This window comes from Anopheles gambiae, chromosome 2 (genome assembly GCF_943734735.2).
Source record: "Anopheles gambiae chromosome 2, idAnoGambNW_F1_1, whole genome shotgun sequence".
NCBI lineage: Eukaryota > Metazoa > Arthropoda > Insecta > Diptera > Culicidae > Anopheles > Anopheles gambiae.
The window spans coordinates 17,127,023-17,140,692 of NC_064601.1; the positions used below are offsets into that span (position 1 = coordinate 17,127,023).

General features: G+C 49.1%; 3 protein-coding genes across 6 annotated transcripts in view; all 3 read right to left on the reverse strand.

Moving 5' to 3' along the window:
- Positions 1–435: 435 nt before the first annotated feature.
- On the reverse strand, positions 436–3,813 carry LOC3290579 (cytochrome P450 4C1). The gene is made up of 5 exons (XM_061646590.1): positions 2,371–3,813; positions 1,949–2,146; positions 1,683–1,868; positions 1,000–1,614; positions 436–926 (listed from the first exon to the last, which is right to left on the reverse strand). The coding sequence occupies exons 1-5, from the start codon at positions 2,543–2,545 to the stop codon at positions 577–579; spliced, it is 1,524 nt and encodes a 507-aa protein (XP_061502574.1). The 5' UTR covers positions 2,546–3,813; the 3' UTR covers positions 436–576.
- A 139-nt stretch (positions 3,814–3,952) lies between these two features.
- On the reverse strand, positions 3,953–6,269 carry LOC3290580 (glycine N-methyltransferase). Of its 2 annotated transcripts, none has more exons than XM_565619.4 (4): positions 6,128–6,269; positions 4,745–5,106; positions 4,407–4,663; positions 3,953–4,327 (listed from the first exon to the last, which is right to left on the reverse strand). In XM_565619.4, exons 2-4 carry the CDS (start codon positions 5,082–5,084, stop codon positions 4,058–4,060), a joined length of 867 nt encoding a protein of 288 aa, XP_565619.1. In that variant the 5' UTR covers positions 5,085–5,106; positions 6,128–6,269; the 3' UTR covers positions 3,953–4,057. The 2 variants fall into 2 exon arrangements, with proteins under 2 accessions (XP_565619.1, XP_061502581.1); XM_061646597.1 differs by having other exon boundaries at positions 4,745–5,120; positions 6,128–6,262.
- A 457-nt stretch (positions 6,270–6,726) lies between these two features.
- Positions 6,727–13,670, reverse strand: part of LOC1269356 (uncharacterized) — a 35,182-nt gene continuing 28,238 nt past the window's right edge. For all 3 annotated transcript variants that reach the window (XM_061646579.1, XM_061646580.1, XM_061646581.1), the window contains 6 exons: positions 11,275–11,486; positions 11,018–11,201; positions 10,623–10,941; positions 10,046–10,530; positions 8,942–9,321; positions 6,727–8,863 (listed from right to left, as the gene is read on the reverse strand). In XM_061646579.1, coding sequence (XP_061502563.1) covers positions 7,885–8,863; positions 8,942–9,321; positions 10,046–10,530; positions 10,623–10,941; positions 11,018–11,201; positions 11,275–11,486 — 2,559 coding nt within the window. In that variant the 3' untranslated portion in view covers positions 6,727–7,884. The remainder of the gene's footprint in view (positions 8,864–8,941; positions 9,322–10,045; positions 10,531–10,622; positions 10,942–11,017; positions 11,202–11,274; positions 11,487–13,670) is intronic.

Below are 13,670 nucleotides of genomic sequence, written 5' to 3' on the forward strand. Positions count from 1 at the left end.
ACATGTGTGGCATCATTCGCGGCATCAAAACTGTGGAACTAGGCAATTACATGTAAAACATTTGTTGAAACTATCATCTTGGAAACTATCTTGGTATTAGCAGCAAATGCAATAAAACTAGCTTGACGATAATAGTTGAGTGAGGATTCAATTTCCTTTGACAGAGATTGCATAAGCCAAAAATGAAAAAAAACCCTCCATCATGTTCGTTTGTAGTTCCTTGACTTGAACGGGGATTCTCCTGATGCCTTACCGCACGTACTTGATTTAATTGTGCACTGCGGAAATTTCTATAACCCGATCTGGTGTTTGTGTCTGAAATAACTGCACTGTTAAAGCATCGCGTTGGGTGGAGTAAGCTCGAAATGACCTGCTTTAACCCTCACCTCGGTCACGGTCAAGGATCGAAGGGTAGGTAAGAGACATTTGTACATGTTTAGCAGTTGCACAAGTTTCCTTGTGTGAGCAGTGCACTTTCTTACCACTTGACTGTGCGTTGTACACACATGGTTCAAAGCGAGTTGTCCAGTGTAATGTTTGTTGCGTTTTATTCCCTATATCTTTGATGTTTCACTATTAGCTAGAGGGACGATCTTCAATCGATACGAAACACCCATTCGTGATTCTGAGCACGATTGCAAACTTCAAAACTAAGTCCTCCATCACGAGCGGCGTCTTGAAGCGATAGTTCCGCACTAGATGGGCAATCATAATCTTCATTGATAACCAGGCATACCGGATACCGATACAGTTCCGAGGTCCTCCACTGAACGGTAGATACGCGTACGGATGTCGCTCAGCTACCCTTTCCGGCAGGAAGTGATCGGGATTGAACTTTCCCGGCTCGGGTCCCCAGATCATCGGGTCTCGATGTATCTGATAGATACCGAGCGCTACACAGCAGCCCGCCGGTATGGTATGTTTGTCTGGGAGGTATTCGAAAAATTATACGCTTTTTAAATATTGTGCTACAGTTTTTGACGTCGCACTACTACCTACCATCCAGCTTAACATCCGCAGCGCACTTCCTTCCAATGACTGGTGCTACAGGGAACAGACGCATCGTTTCTTTGCACACCATCTCCGTGTACGCGAGATTGTTGGCATCTTCCATTGTCACAGGTTTTGATTTGTCTGGACACACGCTCATCACCTCCTGGTACACCATTTCCTGCACCTCGGGATGCATCGCCAACATTAGTAGCAGGTTTGCAATTGTGGTGGCAGTAGTATCGTGCCCAGCCATGATCATCGTATCGATATGATCTTTGATGTGGTCTTCCGTTAGGGATGGATTGTGCTTTGCCAAGCTGGATAGACTGTGAGCAAAATTCAGAGCCGGCTTGCCTCCGTACGCTTCTTCCACGGGTTGCTGTTGAGCTTGGTGTGCATTTTCTTTCACTTCTTTCATCAGATCGAGTGACATGTTTCTGATGATGTTTACGCAGCTCGATTCGGTTGCATAATCTTTCGTAAGGCGATAGATGCATTCTAGATAGCGTTCTACATGAAGAACTCGCTTGAACACGAGCGAAAGAAACGTGTCCAAGCACTGTAGATATTCATCGTGTCCGTCGTGTGCTTGAGTGCCAATATCTCTGCCAAAAGCATTTTCTAAAAATAAACAAAAATCGGTATCACCAAGACTTTTTCAAAATTAAGTTTTAATCTATGACACCAACCAAATAGCGCATCGATGGTACACTTGGAGATGTATAATTGTGAGTTAAACACTCCAGCTCCAACAAATTTCCGAAGATTTTCCACCAATACCAAATCCTTCTTGTTGAAAATATCCACAAAGCTGGACAGCATCATTGGGCTGAACGAACGATTGAGCAGCTTGCGTTCGGTTTTCCACACATGTTCTACAACGAGATGGCGTTTGTCGGATTTTTGTTACAAACGTTGCATGTTACAAATATGCTGAACAGGTTGTCACACATACCTGGAGCGGTAAGGAGACCGTTCTCCGCTCGGAAAAAGTTATACTGATCCATTTTGCTCAACAGATGGGGTGAGTTCATAACCTTTTGGAAATATTCGGGATTGTCTTTGATAGCGACAATAAGCTTCGGTCCCATCCATATTCCAATTGGAGAGTTGTACCGCGGTGCGTATTTGTCGAATACTTCAATAATGTGTTCTGAAAGAATTATATCCATTATAATACAAGTTACAATTTATTTTGCCAAAAAGTTAAATAACAGCGGAACCTAACTGGCTATATGAGAAGAAGTACGGCCATAGTTTACAAACATTGAAGATAAATGAAAGAAATAAAGAAAAACGCCGTAGAAACAGTTTCCGTTTGGAACACTCAACTGATTTTTCGTTTCAGTCAATTCATATCTTATTCAAATATATCACCTCCAGTTTGCTTGCCAAAAAGAAGATAGGCATGCCCGAGGAACGGCACACACGGTGGTCCATCCATTGTGGCTGCCGCTGCGTACAGCTTCCGTCGCTTCCATCGTAGGCAGAGGAGGGTGGCTAACGCCAACGATAAAACAACGTACATGAGCACTAACTGGATCGTCATCATTATGTCAAACACTCGAGCCTGCCATTGAACCTGAATCAATTCAAAACACAATTACGTCCGACAGAGCCTTGATGCACTACTTGGAAGGTGGTAAAAATTAACGTGCGATACGACACTACTTGTATTGGACACCCTTTTCTAAGGTGTACAAAGAACTGACGCGTGTGGACAGTGACGAACCTTAATTTATAGACTTCAAAAAATGAAAGGAACCTTTCGTCGGGTGGGACTAGGGCTAATGCTAATGCAAAAAAGCTAATGTAAAAAGTGCATGTGCAGGTGCGTGCAGAAAAACTTTACTCTCGGGTCACTAAGTGCTTAAAATCAAGTGCTGATAGATGGCTTATAGAACTGGGTGGTACTTTGATTGCTGCATTTAATGTTCTTGAACATCTGGTAGTTTGAGTCTATCTTTGGTGCATAAAATGTTTTTGCCATAAAAGACTTATTTTATTGATAATCAATTAAAATCACCTAGTATAATTTACATTTCAATAACGCCAAATGTACCATATTACCCGACTGTCATTATCTTGGTTAAAAAAGAATCATTGTCGAACAATTGTGTGGCTATGCTCCTCCTGAGGTTCCCACTCTCTGTTGTTTGTCAACAAAATAGCACGCTACGTTCCAAAGTGCGTTGACTTTCATGTCAACACGACAGATGACGCAAACCCTGTTTGCGATACGCATACCGTACGCATTATTACGCGCACTTGTTTGTGGCACACGCTCGACACTATGATCCTTGCGCAGATAACCAGTAAAGCATGTACTGTGCCGTTTCAAGTGAAATTGAAGCGTACAACAGCCGCGCAACAACGATGATCGTTGTGATACTTGCTCTGCTCTGCGCAAGATTTATACTAAAGTAGGAAATTAATAAAAACTGCATTAGAAGGCAATATTTAACTTGGTATGATTGAAGTTGCTGAAAAAAGACTTACGTGAAAGGAAAGCTTGTGAAAATTTATTTTGACCATTTAGGTAATTAAAAAGCTGTTCCAGCGTTATGAAATATAGTAAATGTCGCAAAATTTTCTTTAAGCTATATTTTGAAATAATATACTGATTTACTTGTATAAGAAATTTGCGCGTTAGTGTAATGTAACACATTGTTGTTCGAAAAACAAGTGCGCAATTAACATTGTCCAAATACTCCTTGAAGATACGTTTATGTCAAAACAGAGATACCAATGGGCGTCATCATTGATCTAAATTGCAGCGAAGCGCTTGCAATGTCGTCCACCCGTAGCAGTGTTGAAAATATTAATCACTATCGAGTGCAAGGTGAACGAGCTCACACATCGGTTCGGTACAACGCCCGTTAGCCACGTAGGTCGGAGCCTGCACCATGCTCAGCTAGCGTTCGAACCGAAGCTGAAAACGAATGCTGGACACGCAGGGTTTTGTAGGGCTGGGGAAAAAACCCACCACCCAGTAGCAGTGAGTTACGTTTATTAAGGAGACCGTTGCATTGGAGATGCAAAGCTAGCAAATACCTAATGAGCCTTATGATGACGCTTTCTGCACTACATGGATGTAGAATGCCGGATTCGATACACCGGTCAGTGGCTTGAAGTCGCCGTAGATTTCGTGCGACTTGGCGCGCTTGAAGATGGTCTGCAGGATTTCCTCGAAGATGCGCAGCTTGTGCGGGTAGTATGATAATCGGAACTCGCTCACATCGCTACCCGTGCTGATCTGGTAGTCCAGCGTGACGAGCGTCGGCTTGGAGGCCACGTACAGTACCGACGTTTTGATGTCCGTCGTGTGGCTGCTCTGTAAGTGTCGGAGGCAAAACGGTCAGTGGGTCATTAAGTTTAATGGCGGGGGATTAATAGTGGATTAAAACACGCACATTGTAGTAGATGCACTTGGCCGGCGTTGCACCAGTGTTCATGATGTTGTCGTAGTTGCGATGATCGATCAGCAGCAGGCCGCCCGGCTTGACGCACTTCTCAAAGTTACGAATGGCCTGGATCTGTTCGCGCTGGTCGCCAAAATTGTCCAGCAAGTGGGCGAAAGAGTTGCCCAAGCACATGACCGCATCGAAGCCACCGTTCAGCAGATGCTTGATGTCGTCGTACAGGGTGAGCCAGTTTGCTTCCTCGATAACTGCGTCGTTTAGATTTTTGATTCAACGAAAACTGTGATTAGTGTCGGTTAGCGATTTCAAGTCCACCGCCATCACCTTACCCCAGTTGTCAAAGCTTGGTTCTTTGCGGCGGTTCCAACGCTCCTTCAGTGCGTACTTGAGCATCTTGTCGGAGGCATCGATCGATACCACCTCGAACCCTTCCTCTAGCAGCATGATCGAGTCGACGCCCGTTCCGCACGCAACGTCCAGGATGCGCCGAACGCCATTCTCCCGCAGCTTTTCCACCAGAAAGTTGCGATAGTTCTCGGTGCGGGACTTTTTGTCACCGATGAAAATTTCCCACACCTTGGCCGCCTTACCGTCGGCGTACTGGTCACGCACACCCTCCGCCGAGATGCCGTCCGAGCGGGACTGGAAAACGGTGTCGGCCTGCGGCATGTTGAGATGGTGCTATACGGTTCTGTAGGAGGAGGACTTGCGATGAATCATTGCATTGCGATTATTATATTAACGACTTGTTTTAATCACACCATAAGTTACATGGTTGTTTAGTTGCGTTAATGTTGAAGTTTGAAAATGTGGATAATTAGAAAATGGAATAAACATCGTAATATTCTAACCATGAATCATACATCTTTGGATGTTGTGGATTGTACTAACTGATTTAGGAAAATAAAACCATCACAGAAACTAAGGAAACTATTGTACACAACAAACATCTTTTACAGGCAACTATTGACGTTTTCTAGACAAAAACATGTTGACATCCAGGCAAAACTTCAAGACTTCATTGCTAAAAAAACTAATTTGCCTTGCTCAGCTTATCAATCTACACGTCAACTTGTTGTTACTATGCTGAGTAAATAAAAAAAAACATCCTGTTTGTATATAAGTTGTATGACTTTCTGGGTTTTGTACAGGATTCCAAAGCAAGTTTTACTATCGCTGTATGATTCTCGCTCCAGACTACGAAAGATAACCTGCCACAGAAAGGTCAGCATAAATCGTCCCTTTGAAAGCGTTACTATTTGAACAAAAAATTACTTCAGCTCCTAAAACTAACTCCATATACTTGTACTACACGACTAAAACAACCACAAAATCCTTTCATAACCCTGACGTGTCACAAATCACACTGTAGAGACCGTCCCTCCTGCAGGCAACGGTTGCATAAGCAAAAATCACACCATATCCATACGCGCACAGTTCCTTCGCAGCAGTTTGTTCTCATGACTCCGCCTATCTACGATTTGCTAATTGTATGCTTGTCATTTGCACGATCTATTCAGCACGAGCCAGTTTGGCCGGCATCGGAAATACCCGCACTGCCACAGTGCATTCGTGCAAGGTGGGGTGACTTTTCGAGTAAAAACCTGTGTACAACTCTCCGTCATGGTCACGGTCAAGGATTGGCCCAAGTTACAGCACCATGCTTACACGAGCAACGGAAAACCTCCGGCGGCTTCAGCGACAGTACTTACCACCTTTGTTTGCGAGGAAGAAGTGAGGTAATGCTAGGACCAAAATCTTGACCACTCGCGACCAACGACACTTGCCTACTGCCGAGTGGCAAAAGACTACCCAAGCTCCTGTGCAACGTTTCCGCGAAACCTCTTAAACCACGCCACGTACGGATCAAGACAGGATGGCACTGGCCGCACACTGGACGAGCTCGTTATCGCACCAAAACAACGACAAGCACAACAACAACAAAAAAACACACAAACCGAGACAAATAGCGTGATAGGGCAGAATTCGGCTCCGGCAGTTCTGTCCGGCCCCTGGCGGCTCAACTATGTACAAACACGCGGCGTTCGCAAATCTGAAGTAACAGGAATTAAAAATAAAAACGCATAAGAAAACAACAACAACAACCACTTGCTTCCATCAGCTGGCTCTGTTCGCGGTACACATCGCGCACGGTGATAATGCGGAGCCGGCACACAGCACCAGGTCGGCGATACCCTCTGAACTCCTCTGAACGGAGCAGGCAAAGCAGTAGCGCTTGCCGTACGAGTGTGCGTGGCCAAAGGTGACTTACATTTGTATCCAGGGCTACTGGTAAGGAAACACAATTCAATTGCTTTGAATTAAAGTTCTTTATTGCACTAAGATTGTCTTTCCATACGATTAGTCCCATCCGTCTACTGCCTAGCTTCGCTAACAACGCTTCGTTCGCCTTCCGAATAGCATCGTACATTGCACATGAATACCTGTTAGTTTCTAATTATGTATTGCACCGCTCCATTCTCTTATATTGCACATATGGGAAGAGAAAGAGAGCAAGAGAGACAGAGTGTGTAAGTTTAAAAAAACAAACAAAAGTATTTCTAAAAAATAAATAGTAAGTCTTTTTCTTTCCTCGTTTCATTAGTGCTGTGGAGACGCAAAAAAGTAAACCTTAACGCTAGAGAGCTCACTTTGTCTTTGGACAGTGATGCTGCTGCCCAGAATGGAATGCATTACCGTCGCCATGAGAGACACAACACAGTGCTCTGCACGATGGTGCTGCTTTCGGTGCAGTGTGGAAATAAAGTACCAACCCCCCTGAACGTTGTACCATGCTGGAGGTCCTTAATCTACTGTGGAGACACCGCTCATAACCTACATTGCCTTGCATCATATTGCTACGTATATACGCCTATTGCCCGTTCGATTCGCCATTAAAATAACTCAACCAAGCTAGTGTGTAGTGTATTCCCCAGAAAAACTGTCACCTGCCATTGTACAGCGCTTAGCAGCTAGTTTGTCTAATACGGTTAAAACCATCCCCACGAGGCGCGTTCCTCTCTCTGACACACACTCACAAATTTCGGTCTCACGCACGACACCGTTTCTTAGTGGGTACGTTAAAAATGAAACACACAATAGCGCAGCAGCGTGTTGATGCTGGACGCCACTTTTCCCTTTTCTTGTGTGTTTGTGAAGGAAACGTTGTCAAACGTTTTCCCTTCACGCCTATAAATGCGCGATACGATAACGGTGTGTGTCCCCGCAATACATACGGACAGGGTGTGTAGGGCAGTGCAGGGCGCAAATGGTGGGTGAATGAAACAACGAAACAAAAATGGACCACATAAACCTCGGAAGCTCGTCTTCGCTGAGAGTAAACACTGAGGCTTGTTCTTCCTCGCCGCGAGGTGAAATCGCTCGATTTACTTTCAGGAAAAAAATATAGCTACATCCTACCTGTGCCCACAAATCAACCCGACTGTAACCCGATTACCATCAACACCCCCTACGGCAGATAGCCCAACGAGTCCTCGAGCCCAAGCGACGAGCTGACTGGCCGACCCGCCTGATAGTAGCTCTCCGATTTGGTCAACCGTTTCGGGGTCTTCAGCTCCTGCTTGGCACCGCGCACGATCAGCTCGGACTGCGTGGAGTGGATGTACTGATAGTCGTTGCCCGGCAGCTGCACCGGCAGGCCCTTCTTCTTCGTGCTGGTACTGTAGTGGTGCCGGTGGTAGTGCAGATTACTCGTGCTGCTGGCCCCGCTCGACCCCCCATTGCCGAGCGCCGGTTGCGGCCGGTGATGATGGTTCCGCTGCTCGCTGCGGTGCGCATGGTGCGTGTGGTGATGGTTGTGGCCGTGATGACGACCGGCCGATGCACCCCGATGGTCGGCGGACTTTTTCGCGGTGGACACAAGCGACGAGCTGCCGGACGTAGCGCTGGACTGTGCGTCCGCCTTCAGGTTCGTGATGTCCGTCGTCTGGCTGAGCTTGACGTCGGCAAACTCGGCCGCCACCTCGACCGTCTTCTTCACGCTCAGCGCCTCGGACGCTTTGACCGGGCGGCCGCTACCACCGACCGTGAACAGCTCGTAGTCTAGCGCGAGCTTGTCCACCTTTGCCGATTTCGCCGCGCAGTGCTTTTGGCCGTGGACGCCGGCAATGGTACCTTTGCTGGCACTACCACCGGAGGCGGCAGCGGCACACTTTGCGACCTGACCGTGGCGCGTGGAGCAGTAGCACTTCTCGTTGCTTATGCAGCTGTCCGTGTCGCACCAGGTGGTGGAGCCTTCCTCGTTCGGCGTTTCGCCCATCGAGCAGTAGCACTTGTCCTCGCTGCGGCAGCTCGGGGCCGAGCTGCGGCTGCTCGCCTGGTGCAGCTTGGCGTTGATGTCGTCCCCGCCCAGGCTGCAGTAGCAGCGGTCGGCCGACGCACAGGTGCACGCGTCCGAGTCGTAGCTACACTCCGAGCACGACACGTAGCTGGAATGGTGGTGGTGGTGAGAAGAACACATTCGCAATTAGTACACCGTTAAACGGGGGGTTACATTCTGGGCTTACCCGCTCGAGCTGTTACGGTTGTGCGCGGTCAGCGTATGCTCATGTCGAGCGTCTGAAACTTCCGAACCACTAGTCGCAATTCGGGATCGGTCCTTCTTGCCGGCCGCCTTAAGATCCAGTGACAGCTGGTCCGCGAGCTGATGTGCCCGGCCACCCGGTGCCGAACCGTGCCCGCCGGTCCCGTGCCCGGCAGCAGCTGCAGCAGCGTGCCCTGCACCTCCGTTTCCAGCTCGCCCGCCACCGACGCCATGGCTGCCGCCGGTGCCGTGCGACCCGCCGGCTCCTCCGCCGCCGCCGGCGCTCTTTTTGCTGCGAAACTTACCGAACCGAAACACCTTCTTGAGCCCTTTCGCACCGATCAGCAGCTTGCGGCGCTGGTTCTAGAGAGGGTTGAAGGATGGGTGGGATGGTAAAGGGGAGAGCGAGAGAAACGGGAAAAGTGCAGAAAATAAGCGGAAACCGTTTAGCAAGATCGGACAGACACGGGAAGGGTGTGCTTTTGCTTGTTTGCTACAGTTTTGGTGTCAACAAAATCGTTCACTACGGAAATGAGGTTAGCAAAACAGCGATAGAGAGTTTGGTTTTAGTTTGAAAGATTTGGTAGATTTATTAGTTTGCCGTTCGTTCGTTTCTACACTGGTAGTGGTGGTGATAGTGGTCCAGTATGTAATCAGTGGGAGTTGAGTTTTTTGTTCTGTTTTGTTTTAATGTTTTGGTGCGTCACGCAGTCCTTCCTAGCCCCGAATGCCGAACCGTCGGGCAAGTCGGATTTGCTTATCATCCTAACAAACTACGGCGGAAAACGCGGGTCGCAAAGTGTCGTAATGTTATGTTAGCCTAAATCGCGTTCGTTAGTTGCCATTTGGCGCTCTCCGCGCGTTCACTCCGACCCTCTGCGTATGTCTACAAGTCTACAGTGCAGTTTGAAAAGAAGAAGAAGAAGAAGAAACCCGCCTCCCGGTGCGTCGCTGATGCGTACTACAACCAACACTTGTACTAGCTAAAAATGTCCCCCCTCCCCTCCCTCGGTCGTGCGTCGTGCGGTCGGTTTCATGTCCGTATGCGTAACCGATACCTACTCTCGTACACCGCCTCCCAGCTTACCTGCACGTTACTGTTTCTTCGCTTCAACTTCTTCTTCTTCTGCCGGCGCATGATGCTCTTCGACCGCTGGTACAGCTCGTCCTTGGTCAGCGTCACCGCCAGCTTGAGCAGAAACTCCTTGTAGATCGGCTTCAGATCGTTGAAGGACATGCCGTCCGAGTTGATTATGGCATTCAGGATCTCGTCCAGCGAGTGCAGGTTCTCCTGCAGCCGGAACTCGTTGAACAGCTCGCTGAACCCGAGCGGCGACCCACCGCCCCCGCCCACCTTGCCCGTGTGCCGGCGGGTGGCGCGCGATTTGTACCTGGTCAGGCCGGCCGTGTTGAGGAAGCTGCCGGAGCGCGGTATGGCCACCCGGGTCAGTATGTCGCCGGTCGAGTTGTCGGTGAGGGCCGGGTACGGGCCCTCCTTCCCGGCGACGCCCTGCTCGTCCGTCGAGTGGCTCCGGTCGGTGTAGATTTCGTCCAGCAGCGGTCGGTTCGATACTGTGTTGGCGAGAAAAGCGAAAGTGAAGCAGACGGGAAGGGAGAACCGATTAGGATGCTGTTGCGGTGTGCGCGGATCGCGTGCCACTTACTTGCCCGCGGCGGGTTCGGCGGTATCGGTGGTGGCCGCTTGCTCTTCACGTTCTTCTTCCTTCGCTCCTCGGTCGACGATTCGTCCTCGTGCGGGCCGGCGACGGCATCGCTTTCGCCGCTCAGCGAGCTCGTCGCGCTGCGCTTCATGCGCGGCGGCCGGGGCGGCGGCGGCAGCATGCTGCGCTGGCTGGCGCTCGATCGCCGCGACGACAGCTTGGTCGAGCCGCCGGGCAGATGGGTGTTGGTGGTGACGGTGCTGCTCGCGATGCTCATGCAGCTGACGCCGTTCCGGTTTTTGGGTCGCTTGGGGCGCTGGTTCTGCAAAGGATGTGCACGGTATGAGCGACACAGTACATCGTGGCTATACATCGTAGGGACTCGCAGCATTACTTACATCGCCACTGCTCATGTGCGCCATCAGGCTTTGGTAGAGCGTCGCCGCAATCACGATGGCATCTTCCGGCGTCTGGCAGACGAACCCGTGGCACTCCAGCTGCCGCGGCACGCTCGTCGATCGCATCACGATCGCAAACAGCGGCGAATGGATGCCGGACGACAGGCGGCGCTTGTCGGCGGCACTGTGAACGGAGGGTCAGTTGAGCACACAGTTGCAATGGTAAGCAAAAAAAAAAACAGACACCCTTTTCTTACCTTAGCGGACGGAAGAGCGTGCTCTTGTCGATGTTCTCCGGATCGGTGATGAGCGGCAGAAAGGCAGCACCGCCCTCGGCCCCCGACACGACGAACTTTACCGCCGACCAGACGGCGATGTTTTGAAAGGGCGTTACGGACGGTTCCTTGCCACTGCCTGCCCGCACCCGCAGCCCGATCGGGCTGATGTCCAGCGAGCCTCCGGTCTGTGTCTGTGTGTGTGTGTGGCAATGAAAAATTGAGAGTGTGAAAATTCATTAATCTTCTCTGTACGATGCCCGCGCTTTGACAGGTTCATCCCGACCCCGATCGGACACTACGGTTACTTTTCTTTATCTCTCTCTCTATCTCTCTCTCTTTCGCTCTCTGTTTCTCCCCTTGCCCAATCCACTCGAGTAAAACGGTTGACCCCGTGTAAGCTGACCCATTTCCCGGTGTGCTTTTTTTATCGTGTACAAGGGGCCTGTCTGATCGATACCCGAAACATTGGCCACAATCATTCCAATTTTGGGCACTTTAATTGAAGGAGGCTTCGTACAGAAAGTTAGGGAAAGGAAAGGGCATTGTATGCGAAAACACACGCACACGCACAAATGCGATCTTTACTAGCAAAAAACCGTCCAAAACGCTGCACGAGATGCGCACGAGGTCAGCTTACGCCTTAAAATGCCAAAAAATCCAGGTTGGCTCGAGTGCGCAAACGGTTGCGTTGAAGTAAAGAAAAGAAACCCCCCCCCCCCCCATCGAAACCGGACCGCACGTTCGTTCGTCCGTTTTTTTTTGGTTTTGTTTTTGTTGTTGTTATTGGTTGGAGTTTCTCTTCACGGACGCCGGATTTTATGTTTTCCTCGTGCGCTTCTCGGCTGCTATCGAAAACGGTTCGAACGGCGCTCGAACGCTCGCCCAGGGTAAGTGGCACAGCCTGTTGATAATTAACGTTTAACACAAATATTGGGCGCCCTATAGCTGTTCAATTAACCGGCCGCTGCACCGGGGTAGCCGCATGCACACGGCGCAAAGGGCTCACACGCCACCGGGACTGTAGTAACGTACGGAGATAATACAGTTGGGAAACACTAACTAGACAGAGTAACGCATGTAAAGTGTCCAGCTAGTGCAGTTAACGGTTAGATGATTACTAGTTTTACTCGAAAACGGACTACAGGAAAACGGACAATGAATCAAAACCTGCAGGTGGGCAGAAAACCCCGCATCTACCTTCACTCGACGGCACAAAACGTTTCGCGCATCGCGCTAATTTGATAATGCGTAATAGTGCGCCAGTACGCCACACAGATTCAAAATGCGCGGTTGTAAATTTGGCAAATTTGGCCACGCTTAGCCGGCCTTAATGAGCACTGCACACCATTATCACGTTAGCAGTTTGCCAACCCTCCCTTCCACCCCCATATTTCGATCGAGCCTGGGAGCGATGATTAGCTGGTTAGCTTTTGGCACGCTCACCCTCCACCGCGCTTTAGACTGTGCGGTGAAATGCTTAATTTGATAATCGGTCAATTAATTAAGCTGGCTGGGAATGTGCTTTTTTTGCTCCAGAACGGTGAGATAATGCTACACCAGCCACATACAATATGCGCACTTTCAGGCGCGCTCGGCGCTCTGGGAAAGGGTGAAATTTGTACAACCGAGCGAAGGTGCTTAATTCGTCCGCCGTGATAACTGTATTTTCTCTATTTCCTTACACGATAACACGCTGGCCAGCAGGTTCCCGAAACACCACGATATTGACCTACGCCGGTCTACGCAATTATGTGATTCTTCCAATGCAGCGCGCAGGAATCGTTATTATCGCCTAACCATGTCTTGTTGGTACGGCCGGGCGAGTAACGGGTTCCGGCTGCCACTCGAAGCCCATAATTTGGGTGGATTGGGTTCATAACAAAGTAAAAAAAAAATGAGCAAATGAATCGAACGATGAGATGAGTGTTAGTTGCGCCTAGGAAGTACAGTGGTTTGCACCGATACGCCGATACCGATTGGACGATGGTCGAACAGGAAAGCGCTACACAAAAGGTGCCGGTTCGGTGTTCGCAGGGCTTGAAAATTGCTTAGGAAAAACATAATTTGAGCGAAATGTGGGTCATCATTCTTTTGAGTGGTTCCCGCTTTCGATGCGGCTAGGGTTAAAAGGCAAAAGTGTAGTGTTGTTGGTGTAGTTATCGGTTTGTTTCGATCTTTCATTGACGTATTTTAAAAGGTGTAAATATGTTTTTCGAGCTCGAGTTGAAGAAGTGCTTCCATGTACTGAGCGTTGTACTATTCTTTAGATACTGGATAGTGGATAGTGCAAAGGAGTGAAGCTGAAAAACAAGATCATCCCATCTACATACAAGAGGCTGTTGGGCACTCTTTTGCAATTTTTTGAATTATTACAA

Excerpts from the sequence above, each read along its gene's own strand:
- LOC3290580 (XM_565619.4), bottom strand. The coding sequence starts at position 5,084 with ATGCCGCAGGCCGACACCGTTTTCCAGTCCCGCTCGGACGGCATCTCG. Across the intron at positions 4,664-4,744 it reads ACCAAGCTTTGACAACTGGG|TTATCGAGGAAGCAAACTGG; the intron begins GTAAGGTGATGG and ends TAAACGACGCAG. Across the intron at positions 4,328-4,406 it reads CCAAGTGCATCTACTACAAT|AGCAGCCACACGACGGACAT; the intron begins GTGCGTGTTTTA and ends CGACACTTACAG.
- LOC3290579 (XM_061646590.1), bottom strand. The coding sequence starts at position 2,545 with ATGATGACGATCCAGTTAGTGCTCATGTACGTTGTTTTATCGTTGGCG. Across the intron at positions 2,147-2,370 it reads TTTTGGCAAGCAAACTGGAG|AACACATTATTGAAGTATTC; the intron begins GTGATATATTTG and ends TAATTCTTTCAG. Across the intron at positions 927-999 it reads TGCGGATGTTAAGCTGGATG|ACAAACATACCATACCGGCG; the intron begins GTAGGTAGTAGT and ends AATACCTCCCAG.